The sequence below is a fragment of the Bos grunniens genome, chromosome 26 (genome assembly GCF_055505025.1).
Source record: "Bos grunniens cultivar Pamir isolate PY7600 chromosome 26, Bosgru_T2T1.0, whole genome shotgun sequence".
Taxonomy (NCBI): Eukaryota; Metazoa; Chordata; class Mammalia; order Artiodactyla; family Bovidae; genus Bos; species Bos grunniens.
In genome coordinates this window covers 15,246,855-15,261,039 of record NC_141190.1, presented here as the reverse complement: position 1 = coordinate 15,261,039, position 14,185 = coordinate 15,246,855, and the positions used below count along the sequence as shown (strand labels likewise).

General features: G+C 47.4%; 1 protein-coding gene across 2 annotated transcripts; it reads left to right on the top strand.

Annotated features, from left to right (window-relative positions):
- The first annotated feature begins 7,098 nt into the window (after positions 1–7,098).
- Positions 7,099–13,629, top strand: RBP4 (retinol binding protein 4). 2 transcript variants are annotated; one of them, XM_086378743.1, is made up of 6 exons: positions 7,099–7,303; positions 7,710–7,838; positions 7,934–8,070; positions 8,240–8,346; positions 11,541–11,753; positions 13,306–13,629. In XM_086378743.1, the coding sequence occupies exons 2-6, from the start codon at positions 7,728–7,730 to the stop codon at positions 13,341–13,343; spliced, it is 606 nt and encodes a 201-aa protein (XP_086234869.1). In that variant the 5' UTR covers positions 7,099–7,303; positions 7,710–7,727; the 3' UTR covers positions 13,344–13,629. The 2 variants fall into 2 exon arrangements, with proteins under 2 accessions (XP_086234869.1, XP_086234868.1); XM_086378742.1 differs by lacking the exon at positions 7,099–7,303 and adding an exon at positions 7,438–7,502.
- Positions 13,630–14,185: the final 556 nt, after the last annotated feature.

Below are 14,185 nucleotides of genomic sequence, written 5' to 3'. Positions count from 1 at the left end.
TCTGAACCCTGCAAACTCTTAGGGGTAAGAAATGACATGAAGGTTCATCTCTACAAGATCTCTTCAAGAAAATTAGAGATACCAAGGGAACATTTCATGCAAAGATGGGCACAATAAAGAACAGAAATGGTATGAACCTAATAGAAGCAGAAGATATTAAGAAGAGGTGGCAAGAATATACAGAAGAACTATACAAAAAAGTTCGTGACCAAGATATTCATGACCCAGATAACCACGATGGTGTGATCACTCACCTAGAGCCAGACATCCTGGAATGCGAAGTCAAGTGGGCCTTAGGAAGCATCACTACAAACAAAGCTAGTGGAAGTGATGGAATTCCAGTTGAGCTCTTTCATATCCTAAAAGATGATGCTGTGAAAGTGCTGCACTCGATATGCCAGCAAATTTGGAAAACTCAGCAGTGGTCACAGGACTGGAAAACGTCAGTTTTCATTCCAATCACTAAGCAAGGCAATGCCAAAGAATGTTCAAACTACCACATAATTGCACTCATCTCACACACTAGTGGAGAAGGAAATGGCAACCCACTCCAGTGTTCTTGCCTGGAGAATCCCAGGGATGGCGGGGCCTGGTGGGCTGCTGTCTATGGGGTCGCACAGAGTCGGACACGACTGAAGTGACTTAGCAGCAGCAGCACACACTAGTAAAGTAATGCTCAAAATTCTGCAAGCCAGGCTTCAATAATACGTGAACCATAGACTTCCAGATGTTCAAGCTGGATTTAGAAAAGGCAGAGAAACCAGAGATCAAATTGCCAACATCCGTTGGATTATTGAAAAAGCAAGAGAGTTCCAGAAAAAAAATCTACTTCTGCTGTATTGACTATGCCAAAGACTTTGACTATGCGGATCACAACAAACTGTGGAAAATTCTTGAAGAGATGGGGATACCAGACACCTGACCTGCCTCCTAAGAAATCTGTATGCAGGTCAAGAAGCAGCAGTTAGAACTGGACATGGAACAATAAACCAGTTCCAACTAGGGAAAGGGGTACATCAAGGCTTTATATTGTCACTCTGCTTATTTAACTTATATGCAGAGTACATCATGAGAAATGCCAGGCTGGATGAAGCACAAGCTGGAATCAAAATTGCTGGGAGAAATACCAATAACCTCAGATATGCAGATGACATCACCCTTATGGCAGAAAGTGAAGAACTAAAGAGCCTCCTGAGAGTAAAAAAGTTGGCTTAAAGCTCAACATTCAGAAAACTAAGATCATGGCATCTGGTCCCACCACTTCATGGCAAATAGATGGGGAAACAATGGAAACAGTGACTGACTTTATTTTGGGGGGCTCCAAAATCACTGCAGATGGTGACTGCAGCCATGAAATTACAAGATGATTGCTCCTTGGAAGGAAAGTTACGACAAACCTAGACAGCATATTAAAAATCAGAGATATTACTTTGCCAACAAAGGTCCATCTAGTCAAAGCTATGGTTTTTCCAGTAGTCACATATGGATGTGAGAGTTGGACTATAAAGAAAGCTGAGCTCCAAAGAATTGATGCTTTTGAACTGTGGTGTTGGAGAAGACTCTTGAGAGTCCCTTGGACTGCAAGGAGATCCAACCAGTCCATTCTAAAGGAAATCAGTCCTGAATATTCATTGGAAGGACTGATGCTGAAGCTGAAACTTCAATACTTTGGCCACCTGATGCCAAGAACTGACTCATTGGAAAAGACCCTGATGCTGGGAAAGATTGAGGGCAGGAGGAGAAGGGAACGACAGAGAATGAGATGGTTGGATGGCATCACTGACTCGATGGACATAAGTTTGAGTAAGCTCCGGGAGTTTATGATGGACAGGGAAGCCTGGCGTGCTGCAGTCCATGGGGTCACAAAGAGTCAGACACGACTGAGCGACTGAACTGAACTGAAAAAGGTCAATTGGAGAAAAGAAACACTGGATATTAGGATACAGATTAAGAGGCTATATTGCATTTGGTTTATTATCAAGTATCCTAAAAATGTGTATAAGCTTTGACCCTGCAATTCAGCTTTTATAAATTTATCTTACAAAAGTAATTAAGGATGTATATGATTAATGTAGTTATAGGGGCGCTCACCAAAAGCACAATTATAAAAGGAAAAGATTAGAAATAGCCTATATATTCAGTAATATGAGATTGAGTAAATAAGTGGCATTATAGTCATAAAATAAGAAACCATACATTAATGAGTAATCCTATTGTAAAGCTCTGTTTACTGATACAGACAGATATTTATGATGTGCAGTAAATTGCAAGATCCTATTGCAGTATGATTCCACATACACATAAAAATATATGGAAGTATACCTAAGAAATGTTAACGGTGATTATTCCAAAGTGGTGGAATTCAATATAATAATTTTTTTCCTTGTCTTTTGCTTACCCGATTTTTCTAAAGTATCTACAACGATATTAAAGAAATTCATTCATTCATAAACAAAGCTTTTAAGGCTGTTGTCACAGGCTACAGGTGAGGGTGCTTGGGAAAGAAAGTGAAAGTGAAGTCGCTCAGTCATGTCCAGCTCTTCGCAACCCCATGGACTGCAGCCCACCAGGCTCCCCTATCCCTGGGATTCTCCAGGCAAGAACACTGGAGTGGGTTGCCATTTCCTTCTCCAATGCATGAAAGTGAAAAGTCAAAGTGAAGTCGCTCAGTCGTGTCCGACTCTAAGCGACCCCATGGACTGCAGCCTACCAGGCTCCTCCATCCATGGGATTTTCCAGGCAAGAGTACTAGAATGGGGTGCCATTGCCTTCTCCAAAATTCTCCACTACACTTAACTATTTCTGCAGGAGGCAATGCTTATTTAACAGCCAAAGTATTAATAACATTCATATAATGTTGAAGTACTGTCATAAAACTAACAATAATATGCTGGATTAACCAAGTGCATTTTGAATCATCATATTGGACCCACTCTTCAGCTCCACTTTAGCCAAATTCTCTGCTCCTGCCATTATGCATCACTCAAAGACACCCCCTAATAGCAATGACCTCAGGCACATCCCAGTAGTCAACCTGCAAAGGTCCCTCTCACCTGGCACATTTGCTGTCATGACAGTTTCTGCCTGCACCTAATTGATGGGTATGCCAGGTATCTCACAGATAATTTATATGGTGGAATCCATGTTACTTTCAACTAAATTGATGAAACTGATGGCTTTATAACCCCTGGGGAAAAGTCCTTATTAAAAAAAAATTAGTTTGACTCTTTGTACCTGAAAACATTGGCTAAACTGTCCTTTTTCCCACCAATTATTTTGGCATCTTTTAAATGCAGTCAGAAGATAAATGCTACCCGACTTCCTTGTTTATAACTTCTCTTGGCTTCTCTGTTAAGATATGGATATAAACATCAGTTTGCACAAAATGGAGCTGGTTGGACATGCTTAATTCTTATGAGGCTAAGGACACAAATTTCTCACATTTGTCCTTTTTTTTAACTACAGCAAAACATTTTCAATATTTCCTAGGAGTTAATGACTTGCTGCTGTATTAGTTAAGGTAACACCAGCTCCTGTTACAGTAACTCCCAATCTCACCAGCTTAATCAAATGGAAGTTTATTTCTCGTTCACATAAAGTTAATCATGGGTGGGGTCCTCAGGCTGAGAGGCTTCACCAGCCTGCAGATGAGGGAAGACAGCAAAGACTAACTATTAGATAGGCAGCTTTTAAAAGCCCCATCTGGGAATGACTCATAGCACTTTCATCTACATTCCATTGACCAGAACATAGGCATGTGGCCTTATAGAACTGTAGGAAGTTGGGTGGTGGCGGGGTAGGGAGCTTGTCTTCTGGCAGGATGGTCTCTTTGCAACAACTCCAGCCTCCACGGAAGGGGAGTGAAAACCTTTTAGGTGAAAGGACAGCGAGCCCTCCCTGCTACAATTAATAAATACGGGAAATTACTTTTTAGAAAGACTGACCTCTGACTGGGTCTTTTTAAATACATATTTTATAAAGCTTACTTAAAGTGACTGATTTCAGTAAAACAAATTAAGTCAATATCTACTGATCAAGCATCTACTCTGTGTAAGTCTCTTGATAAATCCTGTGGAAAAGTTGGGGGTGAGATGCATACCAAGGTGAGGGAAATATGATCTGTCTCTCCATGATGTAGACAAGAAAATGAACTTTTGTGTATATTATACACAGTCCACAAGATGTAATTTAGACCATAATTTTACTTCTAGAAGAAAAAAGTCTGCAAAGAGAGTATTTGTTTGATTAAATATTTTCACTGTAAGAAAATTTAGAAAATTTTTTTAAAAAGGTAGAAATCAACAATAAACTCTCAAATATCCCTAATCCTATCACACAGGTAATCACTGTGAACAGTTTTCCTGTGGATCTTATACACACATATATGCATATTTGAAAAAAAATATTTTATGAGGATAGTTTTCAAAGAACCAAAGTTAAAAACACCAGTTGACCTCTACTCACATGTTTGTAATCATGAAGAAATTCGAGACAGAATGCCAAAATAAACTGTTTTTCTTTGCTGGTATCTGGGACACCGAGGGTTACGATATATCATTAAAAGAGAGAGAGGTGGGGGAGAACAGTTATATCAACTTCTAAGCATCAAACAAATACATTAAAACATATTGCTGCAAAAACAATCCCTGTAAAAATGCATTGAAATCCCCTATATTTATTTTTCATACAGCATAAGCAAGGATCACAAGAATCATTCTGGGAGAAACAGTTGTCAAGGGCTGGGAGTATTGGGAGAACTTTTCTGGCAGTCATAACAGTCCAAAGGCAACTGGGCTCAGCCAGGAGCTCTCCAGCACCGGAGGTACTGGAGGAGAGGTGGATAGACCTCTATTTTGGAATGTCAAGGAGGGGAACCACACATTGGACAGGAGATACAAAGGGACCCTACCTATAACTAGGGAGCACAGGGAATGACTACATGTATGGGCACACACAGTGTCCCTGCAGGAGTGGCTCTGAAGCAGACCTTATTGGAGCTGTTTGGGATTATGTTGTTGTTGTTCATTCGCTCAGTCCTGTCCGACTCTTTGCAGCCCCATTGACTGCAGCACGTCAGGTATTCCTGTCCTTCACCATCTCCCAGACCTTGCTCAAACTCATGTCCATTGAGTCAGTGATGCCATCCAACCACCTCGTCCTCTGTTGTCCCCTTCTCCTCCTGCCTTCTACGGTTCCCAGCATTAAGGTCTGTTCCAATGAGTCGCTCTTTGCATCAGGTAGACAAAGTATTACAGCTTCAGCTTCAGCATCAGTCCTTTCAATGAAGATTCAGGGTTGATTTCCTTTATGACTGACTGATTTGATCTCCTTGCAGTCCAAGGGACTCTCAAGTCTTCCCCAGCACCACAGTTCCAAATATTCAAGTCTTCAGTGCTCAGCCTTCTTTATGGTTCAACTCTCACATCCATACATGACTACTGGAAAAACCAAAGCTTTGACTACACAGACCTTTGCTGGCAAAGTAATGTCTCTGCTTTTTAAAACACTGTCCAGATTTGTCATAGCTTTTCTTCCAAGGAGCAAGCATCTTGTAATTTCATGGCTGCAGTCACTGTCTACAATGATTTTGGAGCCCAAGAAAAATAAAGTCTGTCACTGTTTCCATTGTTTCCCCATCTATTTGCCATGAAGTGATGGGATCGGATGCTGTGATGTTAATTTTTTGAATGTTGAGTTTTAAGCCAGCTTTTTCACTCTCCTCTTTCACTTTCATCAAGAGGCTCTTTAGTTCCTCCTCGCTGTCTGCCATAAGGGTGCTGTCATCTGCATATCTGAGGTTATTGGTATTCCTCCTGGCAATCTTGATTCCAATCTTGTGCTTCATCCAGTCCAGCATTTCTCATGATGCACTCTGCGTATAAGTTAAATAAGCAGGGTGACAATACACAGCCTTGACATACTCCTTTCCCAATTTTGAACCAGGTGCAGTTCTGTTTGGGATTATACATCCTGTGATAAAACTGACCTCACCAAAGAGCTCCTAGTTAGCTGGTAGGCCTGAAACAGGGCTTTCTTAGCAGAAAGGAGGAGGGAGTAAGGAGTTAATTGCATCAAGGTTGGCACTCCAGAGACACCTCCAGACTCAAATGTAGAACAGGAGTCGGGGGGAAGGTGGAAAGTGAAAGCAGACCATCAGGCAGGGAGAGGCCCAAGGGGTCACAGGAAGGTGGCAGGAGCCACAGGTATTTTTTTTTCAGGAGGCTCAGAAGTATTCCCAGCGCCCTGCAAAGACCATCAACTCTTTATTTCTCTGTTTGTCTGCCACCCTCCTGCACCTCCACCCTCTCTTATTTCAGGTCTGGCGGTAGCAAAATGGACCAAATTCATCTTGGCCTTTTCCAATTTGGGCCACAACTGATGGAAGGAATCTTATAAAAAGGTGATACCTCTTTGCCCTATCCCTAATTCTCATTCAGTCCAAAGCTGTGTCTTCCGACTGCTTGGATCAGATTAGAGGAGCTCTAACTGAATGGAAAGAGAAAAACATGGCCCTGAATTGTGCCACTGGGCAAAATCACACAACCAGTCACAGCATTTCGACTTAATTGACCATTGACGTCACAGACGTTTGTTCCCCTCCCCCTCCCCTCCGCTCACAGTCAATTCACCTTAGCTGGTTTGGAAACAAAACAAGATGCCACTATGGCTTTGAAATCAAACTGCAGCATAAACAATTGGTAGGTGTGTTTCAAAGCGGTTTGAGCGAAGTGCCACAGACCAAGTAGGCGACCACCGAGGTGGCTAAAATATTTCCTGTCCTGACCAGGGTTGCGTTTCTGGAGAATATTTAACAGGGAGGGTTTTAATACTTCTAAAGATGTTGAAACTAAAGAACAAATATTGATCCAAGGGCACCACAACTCCCCTGAAAGAGAGTAAAAGACACCCTTTATAAAATGAAAAACTATTTGGCGGAAACAGTCCCAAACTCCTACACAACTAGTCCTCAGAGGACCGAGGGGCCAATTTGGCACGGTCAGGCCCGAGCACTAACGCACCCGGGCAGCATCGCAGATGTCCCTCGTTCTGGGAGGCCACGGTCTGGTCTTCCCGCCAGACCTACCCGAGCCTCCAGCCAGAGCAACAGGGCCCCGAGGCCACCCCAGGCCGCAGCTGGCGGCCGCTGGCACGGGCGCCGGGTAACTAGGCCAGGGCTGGTGCCCGCGGCTCGCCGCCGCCGGAGGCTCCGCCGAGGCCACCACGCGCGGCAGCTGCTCCAGCCCCGGGCGGCGCTGGAGGGGAGGCTCTCGCCCCAAGGCGCCCTCCCTGCGCCCGGGCGGCGGTGAGTCAGGGCGCGTTATGCAAGTGCTGGCCCGCCGGCCCCGGCGCCTCCCCCTCGGTCTTTCACCCCGCGCCGTTACGAAAGCGCGACCCCCTCCCCCCGGAGCTATAAAGCCGCCCGGCGGCCCCCGCGGCGAGCTCGCCTTGCTGGCTCCACGCGCGCTCGGACCCGCGGCCAGGCTTGCGTGCAGCTCCCGACAGTGAGCGGCGGCCAGGCGGGGTTGGGGGCCGGCGCAGGAGGGATGGGGGCCCGGGATGGGTGTGATGAAGGTCTGGGGGCGGGCGGGATGGGAACCCAGGGCGCTGGCGGGAGGAGGGCCCCTCGCGGGCAAGATGGAGCCTGGGGACCGGTGCTGGAGGGCCGAGTGGTCCAGCCGCCAGGCGCTCACGGCGCGCGGTTCCCGCAGGGCGGACTCCCGAGCGAGATGGAGTGGGTGTGGGCGCTGGTGCTACTGGCGGCGCTGGGCAGCGCCCGGGCGGAGCGCGACTGCCGGGTGAGCAGCTTCCGAGTCAAGGAGAACTTCGACAAGGCTCGCGTAGGTACCGGTGTCCCGGGCGCCCCGCGTTCCCCTTTCCCAGAGGCCGGCCAGGCGCTCCCGGACACCAAACCCGGCTCTCCTCTCTTCCCCAGTTCGCCGGCACCTGGTACGCCATGGCCAAGAAGGACCCCGAGGGCCTCTTTCTGCAAGACAACATCGTCGCCGAGTTCTCCGTGGACGAGAATGGCCACATGAGCGCCACGGCCAAGGGCCGAGTGCGTCTCTTAAAGTCAGTGCCCTCTGGGGGCGGGGGTGGGGGAGGGCGGGGGCTCTTTGCACGGCAGGGTCCCCAGGCTGAGCGGCAAATCCCCACTGGGGCGGGAAGGGAGCGCCCGGGGTGGCATGGAGGGAGGAAGCCCTTTGCCTGGCCTGGCTCAGAATCCCCTTGGTTTTTGCAGTAACTGGGACGTGTGTGCAGACATGGTGGGCACCTTCACAGACACTGAGGACCCTGCCAAGTTCAAGATGAAGTACTGGGGCGTAGCGTCCTTTCTCCAGAAAGGAAGTGAGTAGTCAGTTCAGTAGGACTGTCTCGAGGGGGGTCGAAGACATACATAGCCAACTGGCTGGGTTTCTTCTCCAGGGGCACCTTAGGGAAGAATCGTGTGTAAGTAGCCAGAACTCAGCGCGGCTGGAGGCTAGAGGGGTGAGACTGGAAGCAGCTAGGCCCCTTCACCACCTCCCATCCCCTCTCCCAGCTCAGAAACCTGGCCCAAGCTCAAAAGGACCTTGGGTTTGTCACCTGACCACCTCCTGCCGGTCACCCGTCCTGCCAGCACCAGCGTGTGTGGCCTTCCCCTTGCTTAGACCTCCCACCTCCTCAAGACCCAGCTCACATCACCGCTTAGCCTGGTGCTGCTGCTGCTGCGTTTCCTCCATTTCTTTGGGCTGAATCCCGGAAACAGCTTGACTGCTAGGTGCCCCAGCAGAGGCTCAGAGACTCTCATCAAAGGACACAGGGTTGGCTCACTCCCAGGTACCCTACCTGCCAGTGCTGGGTGCTGAGAGTCTGAGCCAGGCACAGTGTTCTGGGTGACAGTGACCTCTTCCCTTTCTCCCAAGCCCGGAAACTCATATGAGGAGCAGAGTGTTAAGGACTCTCAGAAAAGCATCCTAAAATTTAACCTGATACAAATTTGTGGGAACATGCATGTACATGCTTTTTCTACTTTTTCCTCATTTCTCCTAAGCTTCAAATCTGGAGTCAACTTGGTACCTAGAGAAGAATGCAGGCCAGAGGGGCATATCATGGAATCTCACTTTTTTTTTTTTTTTACCAAGCTGCATGGCACGTGAGATCTTAGATCACCCAGCAGGGATTAAACCTAAGGGTTTAATTCCCCCCAAGACACCAGGGAGTTCCATCATGGAATCTTAAAGATGGAGAGTTACCACTCTGAACGGGGTTCAATATGCAGATGAATAAACTGAAGTCAAGACAGTGCAGTGCTAGGACTTCCTGGTGACCGTTAAAACTCCTCACTTCCGCTGCAGGGGGTGAAGATTTGATCCCTGGCCCAGGAACTAAGATCCCACATGCCTCATGGCCAAAAAAAGGGGGTGGGGAGAGGGGAAAAGATAGTGCTTTGTCCAAGGTCATGCAAACAAGTTTGTGAGAGACAGTGTCAGAAGCCAGGGGTTCCAGCTCCCAGGTCAAAATTAGATGGTCCTAAACAGCAGGAACCTAATACAATCAACTTTTACAATTTTACAAAATATTATTGGAGCTCTCCTGGGAAATAGGACCCAGGGGCCTGTTCAGGGGGACGCTTAGCTTGGTGAGCCAGCTCCTTTCACGTAGCCCATGTACTCAGGGCACATACTCCTTGACTTCCTCTAGAGTTGTGTTAGATGAAATTTTATCTTTTACCAAATTGCTCATTCAGTATTGATGTACACTATATAAAAGGACTTACTATTCAATAAGGGGAAAAGCTTTTATCCCTAGAGATAATAAAAGTTTTTTCAAATAACTCAGCAAAACTTCCTAAAGTGATCTATTTAGGATAAAAGATAAACTTCTGATAGTGGATTATAAAAATCGATACCAGGGGGCACAAGATCAATAATTTTTAGAATTTGCATCTTATCAAACAGATGAACATGGCCACCCCTGAGCAGTCATATGTCTGGCCCTTCCCACCCCAGCCTCTGATACCCGCCCTTTGGGAAATCCTGGAGGATTCAGGAGGGCTCAGTCCTCCTCGTGGAGGGCCTGCAGTGAGCTGAAAAGAGGACTCACCACCCACTCCGATGCAGCTCTCCTGTAAGGCCTGGTCTCAGGCTGAGCCCCTCCTTGGCGGGGACTCCTGGGGTTCTCAGAGCCAAAAGGCACACCCAGAGGTGACTTAGGCAAGCATTAGAGATCTCCCTTACACCCCCAGTGCTGGGAGCTGAGCGTTCCTCCAGCACAGGACATGAAATAGAGCAGAGATCATCACTTGCTTCATGACCTGGGTGTGGAATGAATACACAGAGGCTTTGCATCTGTTTCTTATCCCTTGTGGCCCCTAGTTTTACGTAATGCCTGGAGACAGTGTGCTGTAGACGTTAGGCACGGGGGCTCCAGAGTCAGATCGGAGCTCAATTCTGTCCTGCTCTTTGTGATCCTGGGTGAATGATTTAGTTTCTCTGTGCCTCAGTTTTCTTATCTGGAAAATGGGGATGAGAGAGTGCACTTTCGGTCGCCGTGAAAAATAATTGAGAAAGCATGGCAAGTGTCCACAGTGTAACTGACTGACACTAAGCTCAGAAAACCCTGGTCATGGTTATATATCAACAAGAATGTTAAGTAGAGATGTGACACGTTTTACCAAATGTGAGGTGTTTGGATAACAAAGGTGTTATCCCCATTGTTTTTCTCCATGGCAAACCTCTCACCTACATTCTTATGAACGTGGTTTCCCATCCTGCCTTTGTTGACCTTCTTACCACCTTTGTTTACACTTTCTCTGCATGGCTTACATCCCAGTCTTAGGAAGAAATATAATCTAAATTCTTCAAGGGCTCAACTCTGCCTCTGTCAGGAGAGCTCTGAGCAGTTCTCTAAGGAAGAATATCTGATGTCAAAAGGTGGGCATCTTGTGCCCCGAAGGCAGATTCTACCCTCTTGCCAGCCTCGAGAGAGAAGTGAGTCAGGTCACCGAGCCAGAATTAGGATGGAGCCAGAAAGGCCATGAACCAGATCGCCCAGTGGACTGAGAGGCAGGAGGGGAGTGTGGGTAGCGAGAGGACCGGGAACTGGCTGATACAGATCAATGCAAAAGACACATGCTTATGTTGCGGATCACACATGTTGGTGGCCATCAACGTCAGCCACAGAGGCACGAGATGCTGTCAGGGTAGATGGAGAAGACAACAGCAGACAGGTCTAGCCTGTGGTTTTGATGGATTCACATTCTTGGTTGTTCTTATGAAAGATACGATCACATTTGTCATCAGGGAGAGAAACAGTCATTAAAGCAAATGTGGTCCCTCCCGCCCCTGCCACCAGCTCCAGGAGTTTTTCCTGTGAAGGCCAAGGTCCTCTCTCATGGTCCCAGTTTTCTAACTGCTGTCAGAACTCCCTGTGGTCTCCTGCTTCCTAACTGCTGAACCCAGTTTGGGGAGGTGGCTGGTTTTTGGGGCCCGGCACTAAGTTTCCCTGACATCTGAGTGTCTGAGGGAGATACAGAGTCCCCGTGGCTTTCTGCCCTGCAGACGATGACCACTGGATCATTGACACGGACTACGAGACCTTTGCCGTGCAGTACTCCTGCCGCCTCCTGAACCTCGATGGCACCTGCGCTGACAGCTACTCTTTCGTGTTTGCCCGAGACCCCAGCGGCTTTTCCCCGGAAGTGCAGAAAATCGTGCGGCAGAGGCAGGAGGAGCTGTGCCTGGCCAGGCAGTACCGGCTGATCCCTCACAACGGTGAGTGGTGGGTGGGAGCAGGCTCCCTGGGTCTGCAGGCCCTGAGATGCGTTACATCTGCATGCAGAAGGAAACAGGGGAACCTGGGTGCCCCTCTGAGTCCAAGTCTTCATCCTTCATAACCAGATCTTTCACTGGCCTTTTCATGGGGCTGATGCACAAGGAGTGGGCAAAAACCTTTTTATCCAAAACCCTGGCCCTTAAAGTTAAGTAAAGGGGACAGTCTCTTCCTTCTTATCTGCTACCTCAGGCCCACTGTGTAGTCACATGATTTTGCTCCTGGCTGCGCTGCCCAAAAAACCATTCTGACCAAATTAATATTGTTTGGGGATTGAGTGGCCCCAGTGAAGAGCTGGGCATTGAATGTGGCCATTGGTGTAAACACTTAAAGAGAGACAAGTTGACTAGCTGGCTTTCTCACGTTTTTTGAGATTCCCTGACCAGACCAGAGAGTTAGTAGCTCAGTGACGTCCGACTGTTTGCAACCCCATGGACTGTGCCTACCAGGCTCCACTGTCCATGGGATTCTGCAGGCAAGAATACTGGAGTGGGTAGCTATTCCCTTTCCAGGGGATTTTCCCAACCCAGGGATCGAACCCATGTCTCCTGCATTGCAAGATGATCGTTTACTGTCTGAGCCACCAGGGAAGCCCCATTGAATCTTTTTATGAATATTACCCTTGGCTAATCTTGCTTTAAAACCCAGTAGCATTCTGAAGGAGACTGCACATTTTATTTTAAATAGACATTCCCATGGGAACCTGCATTTCAGAATCCAAATAAAGTAATGCTAAATTGTAAGGGAAAACAGAGAACAAAACTGAACTTCTCTGTTGGTCATCTAACTAGCTAACCCACACTATACCAAACGGATATGAACCCAGACCAAACACATAAATAAGATTTTGATGCTTCAGCTGGGGGTAGCCTAAATATAAGGCAGGCAAAGGATTTCACTCCAGCTGGGCTCCCCGCCAAGTCCTTTGCCTGCCTCATCTCACCTAATCCTGGATATACCTTATGAAGTAGGTTGTCTCATGATCCACCTTCTACAGATGAGAAAACAGAGGCTAAGAAAAACTTACGAAAGTTGCCCAAGATATTCAGTAGATAACTGAGCTGGACGCAAACCAAGGTTGTTGTGTGACTCTGGAGCCCCTGTGTCACCACCTGGTGACGTGACAGAGGGCACAGCGAACGTTCCGTAAAACTGCTAAAGGAGTAGCCGCGGCCAGGCTGATTTGGCCCTCCCTTCTTGAGTCAGGAGGAGGTGCCCTCATCTCTTTGAAATGCAACGAGGCAAATTTAAGACAAAAAGAACGCTACTTTATATGGCAGATCCTGTGCTCTCAGCCCGTACTGGTCACCCCCAGAGAAATCAGAGGGTTTCAGAAAACCTGGAAGATGTTAATATATTAGAACTACATCTAGCTGTCCCCTGACAACAGGCATTTGAACAATACCAGTCCTACGGCCATCCTAATATTGACTATCTACATTGAATCCTGGGCCCATCTTTCTGTCACTAATAGCTTTGTTTTCTATATTTCAGGTTACTGTGATGGCAAGTCAGAAAGAAACATTTTGTAGCAACATGGAAGGTGTCCTTTCATTAGGAAACTTCCCATTAACCTTACTCAGCCTCCAACTCTTAGGAGTTTAGTTTGCTTCACCTCCCCTCCCTGCCCCTCCCACCCCTCCCCTCCCCTCTGTAAACAAAAAAAAAACCCTTCAGTATAGTAAAAAACATACATGGGGATCAGTGTATCTGCTTGTACTCAAATGTATGTCTTCTCTGGAGTTTTCTAAGGAATCATTTGAGGCTTAGGATTCCAGACTTTGACTTATTAAAATATGTATAGTTACCCGTTTCCAATGCTTTGGGTTTTTATTTGTGTCCACGTCTGTGTAAGAGTGAAAAGTCCTGCTGGTGGTGGGGTAGGTGTACTTTTATGTACGGGAGGGACTCTTCTCTTCCAGCTCTGACCTTCGGCCTGTTCTAGCACCTAATCTCCATTATTAATGACTATGTCTTCTCTCAACTTCCTGAAAAAGGGATTTCCCCAATCACGCAGGACAGCCTTAATGATTGAGGCCTAAAGAGGTGAACGTGGGCCAGGCCAGCAGCTCCACCCTCACTCAGCCCAAGGCCCTGAGGCGGGTGGATGGTGGCTCAGCCTCAGCTGGTCTGAGAGGCCTGGGTCTGGGGGAGCTCTAGGAAAGGTCCCCAGGCCTTATTGTCCAGCCCCGAATTCACTTCTTATTTCAGGTGTGGGCAAAGTGTTGCGGGAGAGGAGGTCATAGGCTTCCCTGGGGAATTAGGAGATGGGACCCTGAAACCAAGTGTGTTGGAAGATCATGGCACCCACTACCTGGAGTGTCTGGGGAAAGGGGTGATGGCGGTGGAAGTAGCAGGCCTGGGGAAGGACACC

Bases quoted from the DNA above. Each gene is read 5' to 3' on its own strand.
- RBP4 (XM_086378743.1), top strand. From the start codon at position 7,728: ATGGAGTGGGTGTGGGCGCTGGTGCTACTGGCGGCGCTGGGCAGCGCC. The intron at 8,071-8,239 runs GTCAGTGCCCTC...TGGTTTTTGCAG, and splicing joins GGCCGAGTGCGTCTCTTAAA to TAACTGGGACGTGTGTGCAG. The intron at 8,347-11,540 runs GTGAGTAGTCAG...TCTGCCCTGCAG, and splicing joins GTCCTTTCTCCAGAAAGGAA to ACGATGACCACTGGATCATT.